This window comes from Phodopus roborovskii, unplaced genomic scaffold, assembly GCF_943737965.1.
Source record: "Phodopus roborovskii unplaced genomic scaffold, PHOROB, whole genome shotgun sequence".
Classification (NCBI taxonomy): domain Eukaryota; kingdom Metazoa; phylum Chordata; class Mammalia; order Rodentia; family Cricetidae; genus Phodopus; species Phodopus roborovskii.
Genome location: NW_026126665.1, coordinates 589,464 through 610,893, shown reverse-complemented (window position 1 = coordinate 610,893; position 21,430 = coordinate 589,464). Strand labels below are relative to the sequence as shown.

General features: G+C 35.0%; 1 protein-coding gene across 8 annotated transcripts in view; it reads right to left on the bottom strand.

Moving 5' to 3' along the window:
* Ppp3cb (protein phosphatase 3 catalytic subunit beta) overlaps window positions 1–21,430 on the bottom strand; it is a 45,302-nt gene that overhangs the window by 23,345 nt on the left and 527 nt on the right. For 7 of the 8 annotated variants that reach the window (XM_051174498.1, XM_051174503.1, XM_051174499.1 and 4 more), the window contains exons 2-8: window positions 9,226–9,426; window positions 8,470–8,594; window positions 5,510–5,621; window positions 1,157–1,302; window positions 585–724; window positions 406–483; window positions 207–301 (exon numbers count right to left, since the gene is read on the bottom strand). In XM_051174498.1, coding sequence (XP_051030455.1) covers window positions 207–301; window positions 406–483; window positions 585–724; window positions 1,157–1,302; window positions 5,510–5,621; window positions 8,470–8,594; window positions 9,226–9,426 — 897 coding nt within the window. The remainder of the gene's footprint in view (window positions 1–206; window positions 302–405; window positions 484–584; window positions 725–1,156; window positions 1,303–5,509; window positions 5,622–8,469; window positions 8,595–9,225; window positions 9,427–21,430) is intronic. The other variant, XM_051174500.1, reaches the window with a different exon arrangement.

Here is a 21,430-nt window from a genome sequence, read left to right as displayed (position 1 = left end):
TTATGAGCAACAAGTTAAGAGCAGGTTGCACACAACTTGACTGCACATTTTCAATTCTATTTCTTTTTCTCTCCCCTCCCTTATATCTTAGTTTATTTTTTTATGCAACTTAGACAGTTTCAAACAGTGGCCCCTATTATTTTTTAAAGTAAATTAAAAGGCTAAGTTGTCTAAACAGATTTTTTTTTTTATCAACAACATCTTACCTTTGTTATTGTAGACATCTAAGTAATTAGGTGCCGAAAAAATTGTTATTAATGAAGGGAACCCTGTAGTTTGACTTTTTCTGTACATTCTATAGCTGCAAAACAAATAGCTTAATATGCATCGTAAAGCATCAATCATAATTACTAAGTATGATTTGTATTCAAGTGAAAATTTAGGTCAGGGGAACAGAATTCTTACCCTGCATCTTGAGCTTCATGAGCTCTAATAATTGATAACAAATTATTGTTTTGCAAAAATTCACACACTGCTGGATAGCTGTAGGGGAAAAGAGTAAATTAAGTAAAATAATTCTTTTTATATAAAGCATAAACTGTTACATAATTAAAGTGTGATTAGTCTTGGACATTTTTCCTTACTTATAAAAATAAGAACATCCTCGAACCGTATTATGACTAAAATGTTCTTGTGATTTTTCATTTCCAAAGTCTTCAGAAGGATCAGACCATAGCAAGTCACACATTGGTCCAAATGCAGGTGGCTCTTTAAATCTATCTAGCTGTGAAATAAAAGACACAAAGAAGAAATAACTCATTAAGTGAAACCAGAATGCTTATAAGAAAGCAAAATAGCAACCTGAATACAGTCCATACTACCTTGTTCAAAATGATCAGGAGGTACTTCCTTGTAATCAGTCTATTAACCAGTACATTAATTTTTATCATTACCTTATCTTACCAGTGGAAATAAATGTGATGGTACATTTGATGCTAACTGGGTAGTGGTGGTGCACACTTCTAATCCCAACACTCAGGAGGCAGAGACAGAGAGGTCTCTGAATTCAAAGCCACCCTGGTCTACAGATCAAGTACCCTACCTCAAAAAACAAAAACAAAAAAACAAAACAAAACAAAAAAAAAAAAAACCAAAAAACTTCTCTAATCGAAAATACTGTGAACAGGATCCAACTTGAGAGGTTGGTTATACTCACTCTCCTAATATCATCCAGTGTGTGTATTTCCGGTGAAAGTCCACCATGAACACAAAGAAATTGTTGGTTTAGAAGTGCAGCAAGGGGTAAGCTGTCAAAAGCTTCCATACAAGCTTCGTAGACTCTTTCGGAATACTTAATTTTACCTAGAAGAAGAAAAATATTAGCATTTAAAAATTCTTAGTTATTTTAAATTGGTGTTTACATTTATTTAGATGCATATATATGTGTATACATACAAGTATATATGTATGTGAAGAACAAAAAACAACTCCAAGATTCAGTTCTCTCCTTCCATAACATGGGTTTGGGTGATTGAACTGAATTATCAGGTGTGGTCGAAAGTGCCTTATCTACTGAGCCATCTCACAGGTCCAGTTATTCTTAAAATATACACCAATACTGGAATTTTATTTATTATTCCACATAGTATTTTATAGTTTGCTTCTTTTTAGTGAGTTTTGAGTAGCTGGTTTCAATTATTAAAGAGAAATGTTCTAAAGTGACTACCAAAACCAAAGCAAGGAAACTATAACAAAGAACACACCTAAGTGGAGTAGAAGTTGAGACTGAGTGAGAAAGAAACAACAACAACAAAATCAGCAATAATGAATTTACTGTACAAGGAAACTACTGTGTCATGAATATAGTAATAGGCAATGTTTTACAATTGTTAAAATTCACAGAAATACAACATCACAAAGAATGGTTTATTGTACATAGATTTTTTTTTTTTAAAAAAAAGCCTCTTCCATCTTAAGATGTAACAGAAATAAGCAAAGTTAGCAGCCTCACAAAGATAAATTATTTGTTCTAACTTTATTTTGACAGTCCCAAAATATTGTCAAAAATAAGTAAATGAAATCTCTTTAAACAGTTCAATTTTGAACTTCCATAGGACAAATAAGAAAAAATTAAAAGGGCTGGAAAGATGACTCAGTAGTTAAAGAGTACTGACTGCTCCAGAGGACCCAGGTTAACACCAAGATGGCAGCTCAGGACTATCTGTAACTCCAGTTCCAGGGGACCCAACACCCATGCAAAACACCAATGCTCATAAAATAAAATTTAAAAAATTAAAACTGTACTTTGGGATTAAAGTTTTAACACTACCTGAATTCTAATACTAAAGAATCCTAAAATTATTATTAGGCAATATCGCCAAAATCATCACAATGACATTCAAAATTGGAGTACCAGATTCCTCTTGTATAAATGAAGGCTTAAAATAGACAATGAAGCAGGAAGTCAATCAGAAACACATGAAAGACAAAACCCTATCAAATCAAACTATCATTTATTTTTAAGGAAATATGCACATTCCTGAGACCAGTATGACTTTAATTGCTAGATGTTTTAAGTGACACTCTTGATAGATATCTGATAGTTTTTTTTTAAACCTTATTTATTTCTGACTTCAAGGCACAAGTCTATCTTACCCACAGGGTGTCCTGGCTGACAACCTACTACGTAGGTATTAAGGTCTCTTTCTGTCTGGGTCTAAATGTGGGAAAATATGCAGATATGGTCCAGAGAGATGGCTCATACATTATAAAAGGTAAGACTCACAACCAAAAATATAAAATATGCACATGCATGGGAGTAGAGGATTATGAACCATAATCTTTAGCTAACAACCAAACTAAGAAAACTCCTGGGGCTAGGGATATGGTTCAGCAACATTTTGCTCTTCCAAAGGACTGGAATTTGAGTCTCAGCACCCACAACAGATGGCTCACAACGGCTCTAATTGCTCCAGGGGTTTCCCATGCCTCTGGTCTTTATAGGCACAAATACTCACCAACTCCCAGAGAGACACATATGCATATATATAAAATTATAAATAAATCTTTAAAAAATCCCTATATGTCTAGCACCCAGGGAATCTTAACTGACACACCAACTGTTTAGTAATGTTTAATAAAAATTTTAATTTGAACTCTTTACATGTATTTTTCCATATTTCACCTTATGATTGCCTTAGTCTTGAAGTTAGATGGCTATATTTTATGTTGTTTCTTTGTCTATATGTTTCTATTCATTCTTTTTCCTTTTTTAAAGATAGGGTCTCAATATGCAGCCCTGGAAGTTGCTGTATAGACAAGGCTGTCCTCAAACACAGAGAGATCTGTTTACCTCTGCTTCCTGAGAGCTAAGGTTAAAGACATATGCCACTATGCCCAGGCAGTTCTAAAATTACAATCAGCTCTCTGTATTAGTGGGGTCTTCATCTATGGACTAAGACAACCTCTAATCAAAATTATTCAGAACAAAAATATTGCCTTTATAATAAACACATGGACTTACTTGCTCCCTTTTAATATTTCCTAAACAATACAATAACCTTAGTCATTTTCATGGCATTTATGGCTTATTAGGTATTAAAGGTAGTCTATGAGAGGATATATACAAATTATAAAGTAAATACTGTAAGTTTTATGAGACTAATGCATATATAGATTTTTGTATTTGCAAGGGGTCCCTCTAACACATTAGAACTTAATTCAAAGACTTAATGTGGTTGTAGCTATTAATTAAACAGGCCCAAGTTTAAAGTGTGAAAAGAGACCAATACTGCTCTATATCATCTAGTGGCTGATAGATTATTATTGTTTTATTTGAAAGAAAAAAAGGAATAAATACTGTAAGTTAAGACTTTCAATTTACCTACCTCAAAACTCTGCAATACCACTTTTGGACATATACCCAGAGGAGGCACATTACACCACAAGAACATTTGCTCAATTATGTTCATCTTGGAAACAACCTAGATGGCCCTCAACCAAAAAAATGGATACACTTCCACAATAGAGTACTACTCAGAGGTAAGAAACAATGACATCCTAAACTTTGCAAGCAAATGGACAGAACTAGAAAAAACAATCTTGAGGTAACCCAGACCCAGAAAGACAAATATCGTATGTATTCACTCATAAGTGGATACCAGACATAAAGCAAAAGATACCCAACCTACATATACTCCACAATCCCAGAGAAGCTAGAAACAGTTGGAAGCAGATGCAGAAATCCCCAATTAACCATTGGGCTGAACTCCCAGAGTACAATCGAAGTGAAGGAGGAGCGAAAATATGAACGGGAAAATAATGGGGAAACCCACAGAATCAGCTGACCCAAGCTAGTGAGAGATCACTGACTCAGATCTGATAAATGTAGAATCTGTATAAGACCAAACTAGACTCCCTTAATATAGATGACAATGGTGTGACTGAATCAATATATGAGGCCACTGGCAGTGGGTCCAAGATCTAACACTAATGCACAAACTGACTTAGTGGAGCCCATTCTATATGGTGAGTGGGGAGGGGGATGCCTTGCCTCAATGAGATGATGGGACAGACTTAGTAGATTTCCTAGGGGAGGCCTTACCCTCTCTGAGAAGCATATGAGATATGGGATGAAGGATAAGTGGGATGAGTGGGAGGAAAGGTGAGAGGGGGAAACTGGGATTGGAATGTAAAAAATAAATTGATAAAAAATATATTGAAAAAAAATTCAATTTTGGTCTGCAGAGGTGGCTCAGTGGTTAAATTCACTTGTTCTTCCAAAAGACCTGAGTTCAGTTCCCAGCACTTATACCAAGCTTCTCATAACCATCTGTAACTCCAGCTCCATAGGTAACTAATGGCTCTGGCCTCCATGTGTACCTCCACACATGTATGCATAGCAAACACACACACACATAACTTAAAATAATAAAAATAAATTAAAAATAATAATAAATTGAGTTCATTAACAGTATGTTTTAAATGGTCTATAGTTACGACAAGATAAATGTATGTTTTTCGGGATGCCTCAACATTGAGACATAAAAATTTGCAAAGGAAGACTGCAGAAATAGCTCAGAGATTAAGAGCACTGGCTATTCTTGCAGAGGACCAGAATGAGGTTTCAAGTACCCACATGGCAACTCATAACCATCTGTAACTTAGGTTCCAGGGATTTTCTGACCTCCAGGCACATATGTGGTGCACATACATACATGCAGGCAAAACACTCATACACATAAAATAAAAATAAATCTTTTGATAAAAATCTGTCATGGAACAATACCACCACCACCCTTAGTTTTTGTTAAATATAGCATTATAAACACATAAAATTATCACATCACTTTTTAAAGACATTCAAAATATATGAAAAAAAATCTAAATTGTTCTTAGGTACATCCATAAAACTCAACAGGAAATAAAATTGAAAGTCCTTAACAACGTTTCCTAAAAAATGTCGTGGAATCTGTTCTTATGTGTTATAAAAATCTTCATATCTCTTGCTACCCATGTCATCCCAAAAGAACACCAAAGAACTGAAAATATTTCTCCTGAAAGTACTCACATTCCTGCTTAAAGGTAAAATATTCAGTAAGGTGTCTGCATTCATGGTTGCCTCTCAGAAGGAATAATGTGCTTGGGTATAGAATCTTCAAGACCCATAAATACAAGACACACTGTAAAAGAAAACATTTCCAGTGAATTTTTCTTGTATTTTATTTAATTACGTTGATCTTTGTTTCTTTTCCTTGAACTATATTAATCCTACAAATTCTGTTACTCTTTATTATGGATCTTTATTCCTTAATAAATATAAACTTTATAAAATCAGACTTCGTATTACTGCTTGACTGTTCTAGAAAAGTATCTAGTGAAATAGAAGAGCAATGAATACTTGTTGAATTAATAAATTAACATACTTAGTTACTTAAGATTTATAGATTGTTTAATATAGCTTAGCAAACTGGCTTGTTAATATTTTTTTTAAAAAAAGCAGCTAACAATTATAGAGTACTTACAATGTGCTGAGCACTACAGTGCCTGATAAATTTTCTCAAACAAAAAGTTTTCTATTTATCAAACATCTCTACCTTAGCCAAAAAGCAATTATCAGATTACCTCTATTTTATTTAAGGAAACTAAGTCAGTAAGCTAAATAACTTGTTTAAAATCACAAAGCTCCAAAGGAATAAAGATGGGTTTTGATCCTTTCATTTTTTTCTTTTTTTTGGGGGGAGGGAGGGCTCTTTCAAGACAGAATTTCTCTGGGTAGCTTTGCAGACAAGACTGGCCTCGAACTCACAGAGATCTGACCACCTCTGCCTCCCAAGTGCTGAGATTAAAAGTGTGCCACCACTGCCTGGCTAATCCTTTCATCTTAAACATTATGCCACACTGTCTAACACAAGGGCCAAGTTCTGTTTCCTTTGTTTGCAAATGCTTCCTTACATAAGAAAGGTGTTTCTTATCTAATCCAGTGGTTCTTTGGGGTCAACTGACCCTTTCACAGGAGTAGCCTAAGACCATCAGAAAACACAGATGTTTATACTATAATTAGTAACAGTAGCAAAATTACAGTTACAAAGTAGCAACAAATATAATGTTACAGTGGGACAGTCACTACAACATAAGAAACTATTAAAGGGTAGCAGCATTAGGAAGGTTGAGAACCACTGACAGATCTAATCAAATTGAAAGAAAATGCAATTTTTATAACATTGAAACAAATAGCATTTTGCATACATGCATTACTCTAAATTTCAAATAAAAAAGAAAAACCCAACATTTTATGTATTAAGTAAGAAGGGCTAATTCATGTAGAAATAATATGGTTTATACAATCATTATCCCAGCACTCAGGAAGCACTCTGTGAGTTTGAGGCCAGCCTGATCTACAGAGCAAGTTCCAGGACAGGCTCTAAAGCTATAGAGCTGTCCTGAAAATCCAAATAAATACAAAATAGGTAAATAATAAATAAGAGAAAAATTATTTTAACCAAGTACATTGAAGTGCATAACTATAAAGACCTTCATTTTACTGAAGAAAAAAAAAAAAAAGGTAATAAAGCCAAAGAAACACTACTAAAACCAAACTGTTCTTGGTTTTGATGATTCATCTTCTTTTTTTGTAACAATATTATTAACTAAGCTACAAAACAGTTTTAAATGAGTACATATACACCAACATGCTCAGTAACAACCAAGTTTTACTTTACTGATTTTATCAATTACACTAAATTGTTAGGCAGGAACAGTTTCTAATTTTTCTTAAAATCTTGAAGTAATTCAGTAAAGATTAAAGGGTTTGATAATGAAACTATGAATGGGAAGAACAGCCTAGGATAATAAAATTACTAAGAAAAGGAATGGATACAGTCCCAAAGGTTTTTTTCATTATGAAGTACAATATACTGAAAACACCTTAAAAGTAGATATACATAACACTAAGTATAATGGAAATTTGCCAGGTAAGAGGCTTCAGTACCTATAAGGACAGGTAATTAAAAGCACAGGCTTAAGAGTCAGACTGCTTGACTGTGCCACTTACTAACTATATAACTTTGGCCAAGTAACTTTAACTTCAACCCTCATCTACTGAATGGATAAATAACAGTACTTACCTCATAACAATGTTGTGAGGACTAAATTAACCAGTATCTGTTAATGCTTAAATCTGGTTGGAATATATTAAATATGTAACATAAATTATATACTGATAGAGCTTTCACTAAGCAAATCTTCCTACAAATATGTCCTGTAGAAATAATATATCACTTGTAATGAAAAAATGTGGGAACCTTAAGTGTCTAACAAGAAGTTATGGCTTATTTATTTATTCAATGGAAGCCATTAAAATGACTCTGTAAGTTTCAATTTACCAATTTGTAAAAACATCACAGTGTACAGATATGTGAAGACAAGATAGAAAAAATGTTTTAATATGGTTTTGTTTTTCATTTAAATAGAGAACAGACATATATAAAAAACACAGGTTGCTCTGTATTTTCCATACTTTATACAATCAAAAAGGGAAAGAGCAAAAAGAATCATTGAATTAAGTGACAAAGAACAGGTGATTTTAATGCCTCTTAAGTTTAAAAAAAATTGTTTCAAATTCATTCACAATGAAATAGATCAACAGTTTAAGCAATAAAAGCACATAAGGCTTCACTTAGATAAAATAAAATTTTTCACATGGTTTAATGCCCCTAGTGGCAAGGGAGGTAAAGAAATCACTATCATTAGCTCATAAGCCATAAGATATAGACAATAGACCTCAGTCTGCTCATCATTTCCACAGGGGGTGGGGGAGGACAATAAATTATAATAAGAAATGATACAAAGAAAACTAATTGAATGGTCTGAAAAAGGAATAAATTAACAGCTTTTCCTACAAATTTCATAATATACAGAGGTATTAAAAAGAACCCAATGCAAGTACTTTTAGAAACTTATTGTACTAGGAGTTAATAGAAATAATCTATATTAACAATAGCAAATCAAATGACAGTATATGATTATTACCTCTATACTAAAATAACCTCTGTCCACATAATCACCAAGAAAAAGGTATCGTGTATTAGCAGGTGATCCTCCTACTTCAAAAAGTTTCATCAGATCAAAAAATTGGCCATGGATGTCACCACACACTGAAACAAGAAGATTGTTAGATATGAAAAGAAGACTCTGAATAACAAATATTATGTAAACTCTAACTGCTTTAATATGAGATAGTATAAATGCTATCAAGAAATATCTGGAGTGGCCTAAAAAGAGTCACCTTACAGCTGATAACTAACCAAATGCTCATGTGCTCAAGATCTAAAACAAGATGTAACAGAAGTAACAAGACTTGTCAGTAATGAATTTATCTAAATTTATAAAGCTTCTCTTTCAGAAGCTAAGGAAGCATTTCACAGGATGACAATATTATAATGCTGACAATAAAACCACCATTTCAACTCAGTAATTTTCAATGACCTTCAAAAATGATCACATTAGGATTCTAACACATATCAAGGTATTTGCCACTAGTAATTAAGAGCAAAGTAAATATTGAATCACATTGAAGTATGGCCAATACAACTGATGAAACCTTCATAAAAGCATATTAGACTAGCTTCATGTACACTTATTAAAAAACAAAAACTTAAAATACATAAAATCAAGACAATGTCCATATAATATTAATCAGTATATGTTGCGATTGAAAGGGAACTAGCTTTATCTCCAATCAACTAAATACTGGTTTAATAATATCTAAAACACAAGTAAGTTTACCTGTAATTGGAGCTTCTACTTCTATCATGGTTTTCTCCCGCCGCAGTATGGCAGCACCCTCATTGATAATCCTAAGTGCAATTTCTTCATCTACCCGACCTTCTTTTACCAGATGGTTCTTCAGAACATCAACCCTGGGTATCCCATCCATATCAAATACTTCTTCAGATGTTAACCGATGAGTTGGGGGGAAAGGGACAGCTGCATTTTTTTTTTTAAATGAACATAAAATAAGTAACAATATATTAACACTGAAACTAATAATTGAATTTAGATAAACTAAAAGTAAAACTTTAAAAATACACTAGAAAAGCAGGTTTTCTTCTTCATTTAATGGATAGAAGTATTATTTTAGACAAAAATTTTCTAAGAGTAATCAAAAACATTACTCTCTCTGTGTAGTTTTAAGATGAAACCCAGCTCTTCCTACATGCTAGCTGAGAGAGTATATATGTATGTATGTATGTATGTATGTATGTATGTGTGTGTGTGTGTGTGTGTGTGTATATATATATATATATATATATATATATATATATATATATATATATACCCTTTTTAAAGGGTCTCACTATATAGCCCTGGCTGGTCATGAACTCATAGAAAACCACTGAGTGCTGGAATTATAGGTGTTCCTCCAAAACCCAGCTTTTCAGCTCTATTAGGCTACATAGGTCTAGAACCTAGCAAATCTGAGATCAGCCTAGACTACTGACAGCTTGTCTCAAAAATAAATGAGCAGACAAACAAGTATAAATGAAGGAAGCTACTTAGCTAAACTATGTAAGACCTGGGCCTCAAAGTGCAAGGCCTTAGATTCAATCCCTAGTACTTGGTGGGGTGGGGGGGAATAATAAGCTACATATATGGTTTTTGTTAAAAAATATTAAAAAAAAAATTTCAAGATAACTTAAGTTTTTCTTTACTGAAAAACATTTTTAGTCAGAACTCTGTAACACATATTCAAATTATAAAATATAATTTATTACTACATAAGCCTGAAGAGAAATAAAATGCAAATGTAAGGTAATCATCCATGTTATTTTTAAAACAAGTATTATAGTATGTGTATGTGTCAGTGGTTTTCAACCTGTGGGCTGTGACCCCTTTGGGGTCTAACGACCATTTCACAGGAATCAACTAAGACCATGGAAAACAAAATTTTTACATTATGATTCCTAACAGTAGCAAAATTAAAGTTATGAAGTAGCAACAAAAGTAATTTTATGGTTGGGGGGTCACTACATCATGAGGAACTGTATTAAAGGGACACAGCATTACGAAAGGTTGAGAACCATTGATCTATATGATGTATGTGCATGTATATGTCACAATATGTGTGTGGAAATCAGAAGACAAATTTGTAGCGTTTGTTTTTTTACTTCCACTTATACATGGGTTCCAGGATCAAACTCAGGTTGCCAGGGTTGGGCAGCAAGTGTCTTTACCTGGTGCCTTTACCTTTGCCAGTCCATCTTCCATGTTCTTAATATAAACATAACAACAATGTTTTCTGATCAACTTTAATATAATCTTTTAGGGATGTAGATAATACCAAAGCCAAATGCTTACCTATGTAATTTAACTTATTGTATTGCCCACATATACACTTAAAATAACAATTCATAATTTAGCAATATTGCTTTTTACACCTACTCATTCACACACTACTTTCACCTTGCCTTTATAATATATATTATTATATATATTATATTGCATTCCTTCCTACTGGAGTTATATAACACTTAATTTTCACTTCTGTGAGTTATATGATATAGTGGTTTTTAAATATTCACAAAATTTTTTTACTATTAATTTTACCCAAGAGTTCCCATTAGTCTTATTATTGAAATAGTATGCTTTCTCTACTCCTGCAATATGTATTTATGATTTCCACAAGTAATCATCAACTTTACAATTAAATAATATTTACAAATGGAATTGAACATAAGACAATCTTTTTCTTTCTTTTGGTTTCCTCCTTGCACCCCCAATTTTTCTGAGATGGGTCTTCATCCATCTCTGGTATATAGCCTGCCTGGCCTGTAATTTCCTATGTAAATCAAATGTTCACAAGCCTTAGGTGATCCCCCTGTAGCCTGTGCCAAATAAACAACTTTTCTCCTGTGATCAGTCAACCCTATCAATGCTTCCTATTATTGCCATTCATTATGGACAAGTGTCCAAGAGAGTCACTGTACTTTTATGCTCACTGTCCTTTTCTTCATGCTATTTTCTTCTGATTGTTCTCTCCTAAACATCCTTCCTGAGGACTCTAGAATTCTTATAAAATACCAATAGGCAAAAAACTACCTTCTCCCACTACAGACACAAACTACTTCTTCAGACAATACTTCTCTCTTTAGCTTAATTAAATCTTGGTTCTCCTAAAGGAAAATACTTTTTTCAATATGGATCCTATTTGTTTTTCCAAGGTCTATGACTCAGACTTCTTTTTTTCCCCCTCCATTATAATTTTCAATATTGTCACTCCACTAAGACCAAAAACAAAGTCTTCCTTTGAAATGAAATCTAACTAGTTGACCCATGTCCCTGCCATCTACTAAACTTAAAATGTTCTCTCAGTCATCCTAAATACATATATCTTCTCTATTCTAAATTCCTTCACTGTTAATATCCAAATACATGACCACTGAAAACTGAAGAACCAAGAGGTTTGAATACTCCATGATTACTGCTCCACCTCTAAAATACTGAACCACAATCTCTAAATTACTAAGTCCCTTCATGTTCTAGTTTCATTCCCTTTTCTTCATTTGCAGTTTGAGTCTATTAAGAACCTGAAGATCTGGGCTTATATAGCTCAGTAGTAGACTACTTGGCTCAGCATTTTCCAAGGCCCTGGGTTCTAGCTGGGGCACTGAAAAATGAAACAAACTTAAGTTCAGTTCCTAGCACCTATGCTGGGTGACTCATAGCCACCTGTAACTCCAACTCCAGCTCTTATTTCCTCTTCTGATCTCTGCAAGCATGCAACATGTGACCTTGAGAACCCTGCCCTCCCACCCAACCCCCCCCACACACACTGGTGCGCACACACGCATGCATATATATACACACACACACAGGTGGACATATACACATACAAATATAAATAATAAATTTAAAAAAACTCTTAAAAAGAATACCTTCTTATCAATTCCTTTTTGGTTACCTTTAATCCTTACAATGAAGCTATTCCATCATCCATCCATTTTTAAAACATTCTATGGTTTTGCCCTTTTGTCCTTCCATGCTGCTCAAAAGGGAAAAATTCCAATTTTCCAATAACTTAGCTCATAAATTTCGGCACTAAGTAGAGAGTTATCAAAATCACCCAATAATGTTACAGATCAGTTGTCTCCTATTTGACTAGTTAGTTCCAGGCAACTCACACTTGGCTTCTACTCTAGTCCCTACCTTTTATTCTCTTTTCTTAGGTTCTCAAAATAACTCACCTGGCTTCACATTTTTACTTTTTTTTACTCATTATCTCATAAGTCTATTTCATGGACTTCTGTTTTGTTTATGATAGGGTCTCATCATGTAGTTCTGGGTGACCTGAAACTTGCTACATAGAGCAGGCAGGCCTCAAATTCAGAGAGATCGACTTGCCTCTGCCTCCAGAATGCTACAATAGTAATATGATTAAAGGTGTACACCACCATGCCCAGATTTTACCTGTTTGTTTAATTTAGCCTAGGCCAGCCTGAAACTCACTATATGGCCAAGGGTGACAATGAACTACTGATATTCTAGTCTCAACCTCCCCAATGTTGAAACCACAAGTGTGCACCACCATGCTTGGTTTATACAGTGCTGGGGACTGAAGGCACCATGGCTTTGTGCATGCTACCAATTAAACTACATTCTCAACTTTCTTTTCTTGAACTCTAAATGTCAGTGGTGTTTTTTTAAGTCCTACCTTTGAGCCTTCTCTCAAACTACTCTAAGTTAGTAAACTTACTCAGCACTATAGCTTCAAGTTGGCCATCAACTTGAAACCCTCTTGATTTAGCCTCCTAATTGCCCCTAAAATCACAAATATGCAAAAGCATCTATATTTTGAGGACTTCTAAAGAGACAGCTTCAGTTCAGATCCCATTCCTACACTCCAGATCTGCATTGAAAATATCAATTATCTCCAACTTTATGGTCTATAGATTTTGTAAATTTAAACTTGATAAAAAGTGAATGTAACATCTTTCCATCTAAACCATTACCAAAATGGTTATCTAATTACTCTGCACATTATCCTAAACATGACTTTCTTCCTCACCCTACATGGACAATAGGCCCTAAATAATTCTGGTTTTTGTCTCTTTGGTCACCAGATACACTGAAAGATTTCCTTCCCTCCTCATCCCTAACCACTACAATCTTTCCCATCTTGTCCAGTGCAAGATATTCTTTATGTGTGTGCATATGTCTGTCTGAGCCAGAAGACAAATCTGGGTGTCACACACCTTTTTTTTTTTTTTTTTTTGAGATGGGGGGGTCTCTCAGTGGCTTGGGACCCACCAAGTAGGATGTTAGCCGACTTGCAGGGGAGACCTAGGACTTGCCTGTCTCAATCTTCCCAGTACTGGGATTACAAGCACATATTGCCACAACTAACATTTTTTACTTTGGTTCTGGGGATGTAATTCAGGTCCTCAAGCATTCTACTGAGTCACTTACCTAGACCTATAGTACTACTTTTTAAAATTCAAGCATCAATATTCTATTTCAGGTTGGCTTCACTATATAAAATTGAAATTATTTTTATTTTATATGTGTGAATATTCTGTCTGCTTGTATGTATGTATATGTACTGTATGTATATGTACCATATATGTGCCTGATGTTCTCAGAAGTCAGAAGAGGTCATCTGATCACCTGGAACTGGAGTTATTAATGGCTGCAAACCACCTCATGGGTGCTGGGAACTGAACCCAGGCCCTCTGTAAGAGCAACAAGTGCTCTCAACCATTGTGCTGGTATCTATCCATCTTTAAAATTCAACTTCTTTATTTTATCATAACACAGAGGTCCTTTATGACCTAATATCCACCTATATTTTACCCTCATCTTTTACCATTACCTAATATTCTGAACATATACTGTGTTTCAGACATTAACTTACTTTTGTTTCTGGAATTACATTAATTTAAAACTATTTTAATCAGACATGGTAGTATAGTGAACAGTGAGTGCTCAGTAGAGAGGCAGGTGTATTTCTTTGAGTTTGAGACCAGCCTGGTCCACACAGCAAGATCCAAGCCAGGCAAGCTACACAGAGACAACCTGTTTAACAGACAGACACAGACACAGACAGATGTTAGACTAATTAACTTTGCATGTCATGTTGTTTTGTGTATATAATATTACCTCATCTTGAACTTGAGACAAGGTCTCACACTAGCTCAAACTTACCTGGAATTCACTTATGCCCATGCTAAACTTGAACTTCCACAATTTCCCCCACACACTCAAGAATAATAGGGTGTTTTATGCAAGAACCACCATACCCTTGTCTTTAAATCTCATTTTAGCGTTTCATTCTTGGAAACTTTTATGATATTCCCAGTTTACATTAACAGTACCCTTTCTTTTTGGGCCAAATAACATAGGGCATAGCATATACTTATTATAACTTGCATCATTAAATGCCTATCTTCTTTACAGCTTAGGAGTGCCTTGAAAGTAGAGAGGCTAGGTCATCCATCTCTATGTATCAAATGATCTACAACACACACTGTTTATTCAATTATTAATATGTAGTAATTTCTAAAATACTCTTATCTCAAGACCAATTTATGTAGCAATGCCAATGTATTTATGATTTATTATGTAAAGTGCTTTCTAATACAGTCTCACATGATTTTTTAGAGACATCTTGTGTGATCAGAAAGATTTTATCTACAATTTCATCAATGAAGTAACAGGTTCAGAGATGTTAAGTAACTTCTCAAGGTACAGAGCCATATTTCAAACTAGGTCTAAATGATGCTCCAGGATCATTTGTCTTTATATCAACATAATGGCAAATTTCATTTGACCTAAGGGACCATCAAAAGGCTCCTCAAGCAGGAAAACTAGTGCACACCTGTTGTACTAGCACTCAGGAGGTGAAGGCAGGAGAATTCATGGCCAGTATGAGCTCAGAGGGATTCTATCTCAAAAACCAAACAAAATGAAACCAAACCAAACCAAATAGGCTTTTCATCAGTTTGACAGAGAACTATGGAGTATCCACATGACCTAAGGAAAAATTCAATAAATACAAAAGAATTATTTTCTGTAAGGAGTAAGGTTTTTCCTCCCGCCGCTGGTCTTGTCCCGCCGCCGCGCCAGCCCCAAACACAGAGACTCTGTATTTGATATAATTCTGTTGGCCAGTTATTTGTTTCTTATCGGCTAGCTCTGTCTTAAGTATTAACCCATTTCTGTTTATCTCCACGTGGTCTTATCTTACCGGAGAGAGAGCCCACTGGCATTCTGCATTAAGAAAAAGCACTAAAGGTTTACAGTGTTTCTAAAATATATGTAGGCTTGGGGAAAGGAATAAAATAGTTTTAAGTAGACAGAGAGGAGCTGGGTATGGTGGCACACGCCTTTAATCCCAGCACTCAGGAGAGAGAGGCAAGCAGATCTCTGTCATTGCAAAGTAAACCTGGTATGCAGAGTGAATTTCAGGACAGATAAACATTATACAGAGAAACCCTGTCTCAAAAAATAAAAAATAAAATAAACAGAGTAATAAAAAAAAAAAGCCACATAAAGATGGAGAAAATCGACATAATGTATGGCATTATATTGTCTTTATATTGTTTGACTGCTAAAAAAAACAACTATTAAAGGAAATACTGCTGGATTAATTCAATTCATATATTTTAAAAATGTGTTGACTCAAAAATTTAAGTCTAGGGGAAAAGGATTTCTATTTTTGTTTCCACAGAAAATAAAAAGCTGTGAATTCCTTCCAGACTAATATGGTTTGATCAAGCCAGACCCCCTAAAACAAAGTTGCAGGTGACCCAACATTTAAAACAGTTGGGACAAAGCAGCCTTGCACACTACAGCCAGGATTTCTGCATCTTCTTAGGATTATTAACTAATGAACTTCTAAGGATCCAGGGTCTCTGACTCCCTAAACTGAGGTTATAGCCAGGCCCTGGCTTTAAGGTGGGTACTGAGGATCTGAACACAAGTCTTCATGGTTGCACCACAGGTATTTTACTGACTGAGGTATTTTCAGTAACCTGACTCTTACGGTCTTTCTCAATGTGACCATTCTCAGTCTTTAACACTTAACTCCAATCGGTACTCCCAACTATAATTATTCAATTGAGTCCATCCCTAAAGCAAATTTAGTCTTATTATCCCTTAGATAGTTATTTATCTGTTTCACTCTCAATCTCCATCACTTATCATTCATATATATATATCCTACTACTATTTACCATAATCAGACCTGATTTTTTTTCTTTCTCTTAACTGATGCTTTGATCATCCATCTCTTGACCTAACAAAACTAAATCTAATTAAAGTTTCTGCCTCCTTTAATAATTTGTTCCAACAATCTCATCAGCTAGCTTTCAAAACAATAACAGATCACCATTCTACTTTAAAATCTTCAAAAACAGTAATAGTGATGGCTACCACTGATTCAGTACTGACCACATGCCAGGCCAGGCACTATGGTACATACTTTAATGCACTATCTTCATTAATGTGTCAGAAACTCTATGATGAGACCATATGAACTCTAGCTTAGTGAAAAGACTAAGACTTACAATGTTAAGAACTTGTCTATATGAGGTTATTCAGTGGTAGAGGTAAATTTTAACTCTAGTAAGTCTGATTCTATCTACAACCTCAATCATTTAGAGGCTACCCTGCTCTTACAAGCTTAAATTTCAGTTTTTCAACTCAGAACACAAAATGTCCCTTTCCAACTTTATCTGCCATTCCTTGCCAAGCACTTTACATTGTTACTGCCATACTTTTTTTTAAACTCTGTACCTTTCTGCTTCTGTTCTCTATTCCATTCCGACTCATCTTTCAAGGAGTAACTTGAGATTGTCATTTCCCTTTATCAATCTAACAGGATTTTGTTTCTAATTCACAATATTTACTTAAATTGTCATCTCCGTTTTACTAGCCACACTAAGCCTGAATCTTACTTATTAATATCTTTTATTTTAAAACAGGGTCTCATGTATCACAGGTTGGCCTCAAATTCACTATGTAGCCAAATGTCCTTGAACTGATATTCCTGACTCAACTTCCCAAATACTGAGATTAAAGGGATGTGTCACTGTATCTGATTTATGTGGTACTGGAGATGAAACTAGGGGCTTCCTGCATGGTAGACAAGCACATTTACCAACTGAACTACATTCTCCAATTCCTTGGTACAAAGCACATACATAATAAATGCTGCATGAGTAAACAACCCTAATTTCTTATTTCAATCCTATCCTCCTTCTTTTCTCTTAATAGATACCTATCTCCCATAAGAAGATTGTAGTGGCACACACATTTAATTCCAGCACTGGGAAGGCAGAGATCTGGGTTCAAGGCCAACCTGGTCCTTAAGGATTACCTAGTGAGACCCTGTCTTCAAAAAATATCACTGCCAGACCAGACTACATCCTCTGAACTGAGACAACTTGCTAGTTCTGCAATAGCTATTAACCACATCCATACTCAAAGAAATTTATTAACATTTTTTGAGTACTTATTTTTCCAAGGATCAAGATTTTACCTTTTATACTGCTACTGTCTCCCTAAAGGTAAGAAGGAATTTAACAGTTACTATTTTATAACTTCATTTATTTTTTGAGACAGAGTTTCTCTGTGTAATCCTGGCTGTCCTGGAATATGCTTTATAAAGCAGGCTGGCCTCAAACTCAAGAGATTTGCCTGCCTCTGCCTCCCAAGTGCTGGGATAAAAGGCATGTGCTACCATCACCCAGTTTATAACTTTGATATCCTAAAATAAATTTTATGTACAATTAATAATCAATTAGCTTGATTATTTCACCTCTGAATATAAATTAACATTTTTATGAATGATAACAAAAATAAAAAAAAAACCCTGTCTTACAAGGCAGGCAGTGGTGGTGAACACCTTTAATAGTAGCACTTGGAAGGCAGAGCCAGTAGGATCTCTATGAATTCCAACCTAGCCTGGTCTACAGAGCAAGTTCCAGGACAGGCAGGGCTATCCACAAAGAAACCCTGTCTTGAAAAAACAAAACAAACAAAAATGAAAAGTTCTGTCTCAAAAAAGAAAAACCAGACCAAAAACAAACAAACAACCTAAAAAGAATTTATAAATTGTGGGTGCTAAAATGGATATAAATCTAAACACGACCCTCTATGTGAAGAAGGAGAATTTCAGTAAATGGTAACAGAACTGATAGGGCAGTGACATTTTAGCTCTAAGTTTATGTAGCAAACATGTAGGATTTAGTGAGGAAAAGTAACTAAGGTTAAAGAAAGGAATATTCATAAATTAGGATTTTATGTTTCAACTATACCATTTTACTAATGTGGAAATAAAGTACATATGCAGTTATGGTTTTCCCAGTTTACATTTTTTTTTAAGCTTACATTCTATTAAGTGTATTCCATTTGTTTATTGTGTGTGTAGGCCAGAGGACAACTTTCAAGAGGAAGTGGTTCTCTGCTTCTATACCATGTGGGTCACAGGTATTAACTTTGGTTGTCAGATTTAGTAAAAAAGCACCTTTACCCACTAAGACATCTTACTAACCTGTTTGTTTCCATTTTCTTAATTGAAATGTATACAAAAAAGGAGTAACAGAAGCTTCAGGAACACATTCTGATTTAATGTAACATTTTGTTTTGTTTGGGGATTTTTGAAACAGTCTCACTGTGTGGCCCAGGCTGATCTTGAATCTCCTTTCTCAGCCTCCCAAGTGCTGGAATTATGAACATATGCCACTGTGACTAACCACATCAGGCTAACTTCCTTTAATGATTCATTTTATTTTTAGTTACGTGTTTGCATGTATTTCTGTGTGGAAGCATAAGCAAATGAATGCAGCTTCCCACAAAGGCCAAAGGAGGGCATCATTTCTTCTGTAATTGGAGTAGGAAAGCTGTGAGTTGTTTGGCATAGATGCTGGGAACAGAACTCTCTCTAGTCCTCTGTAAGAGCAGTTCATGGTCTCAGTCAGTAGCTGAACTACTAGGTTCAGAACTGAGTATAACTAACAAGGCGACCTAATTATCTATGACCAGTGACACAGAATTGCTACTAACAAGTTTAGTGGCAGACTCATCACATTTATAAATGAATCACTTATAGCATTAAAATCTCCCAAGCTTGTAAGTGAATTTCCTAAGTGTGACACTAAACAAAACAGTCTACATTTTCCTAAAAACCTACATGTCTGGGGACAGCAGTTAAGAAAGAGAAGAACTGCTCTTCCAGAGGATCTGAATAGGGTTTCCAACACCCATATGGCTAAGAGCCTTTTGTAACTACAGTTCCACAAGTGGTGCATAACATACAGGCAAAACATCCATACACATAAAAGATCTTAAAAAATAACAAAAACCCTACATGTCCATAAAGTAGAGGTCTCTAGAGTAGAAGCATTGAGCCTAAAATTTAAAGACAAGAAGGAAAAGTTCCAGAGAATAAAAGACTACTTATACTCAATACTAATGGCAATTTCCCAAACACTCTTAGGAAATAGTGTATATGCAAAGCTAGAACAATACCCTAAACTTAAATGAAATCTGTGCTTAATTTTATTTATTTATTTTGAGGTAGGGTTTCATTATGTAGCTCTGGCTAGCTTGGAATTTGCTGTCGACCAGACGGGCCTCAAACTTAATAGCAATCCTCCTGCCTCTACTTCCAGAATGCCTGGATTAAAGACATGTACTACCACTGTATCAGGAATTTGAACAAATTCCACAAGTTAATGAAATTTGTCTCCATGAAGAAGATGCAACTAATGCACAAGATATGTTAACCTTAAGCTTTATAAGTGAAAATTTCCAAACAAGCTCCTTTCCTACCATTGTTTTAATTTCAAACCAATAAACTAAATAGTTGTGTGGAATCTGCCTTATGCTTGGAATCTCCTTTTTGCTTCATTAAAGCAGTATGGGAAAAGTACTGCTACATGTATGTCAAGGATCAAGATTTACATGAGGACAGCATAAATAAATGGTTTGGAAATGTGACTAGTTACTTCAGCTAGTATTCTTACGAAAAGTACCTGAACATGTGTGAAACACAGTTAAGAAAATGAAGAGGTAGGCAATGTCTTCCATTTAAACCCCCACCCATAAAATTACAGGATTTGATAGGATCAATGCCTCTTCCCTTAAAGGGGGGGGGGGAAGACTTCTCAGAAAAAGAAGTTCATAAACTATTTGGCTCATTCCAATGCCTAACCCAACCACATACACTTAGATTATGGCATCATTCTTTTAAGAAACAAAAGTACAGACCACAAACTTTAAATTAAAACACACACACACATACACACACACACACACACACACGAGAAAAGGGTTTGTTTTAAAATATTTTAATGGCAAACCACGATGACCATTCAAAACTGAGCTAACAGTGTTTAAACACCGTGCCAGTATATTTGAGAACATGAATTTGAATATCCTTAAAAATAAACGTAATCATAATAACGAAATCGTTACAGTTTATTGACTACAGTACATAATAAAGAAAAATAATTTCAAATTCTTCCTAATATCCACAGTATATTTCTGTGGTTGATATACTCTCTCAGAGAGCTTGGACTCTTAAGGTCCTCTACTGCCTCTCAAATCCTCTATTTTAAGTAAATCTTGTTTACCTGTACACAAGTATCCATTAATTCCTCCCTGGCTGACAAAGATTTCACTTTTTCTGCTACATAGTTATGTCGTGTATTTAGAGGTGACAGGTAACCCTTTCTAATTAAGTGTTGACGGTTAAGTGTCTACTTGTATATATACGACTTTTTGCCTTCTACGACATTTTTCTCCCCTGCTCTGCAGTTAAACGTCTGGGCTCCTAGATCACATCTGGATCCTTCGCCCTTGTCCAATCCCATATGGTTTCCCCAATTGTCGCGTAGGGTGGCATCAGAAGACCTAGCGCGAACCCCCTGCGGGAGATGATCACTAGGCTGTCACCAGGGAGCAGGCGTGGGCCAGAACCCGGGCGAAT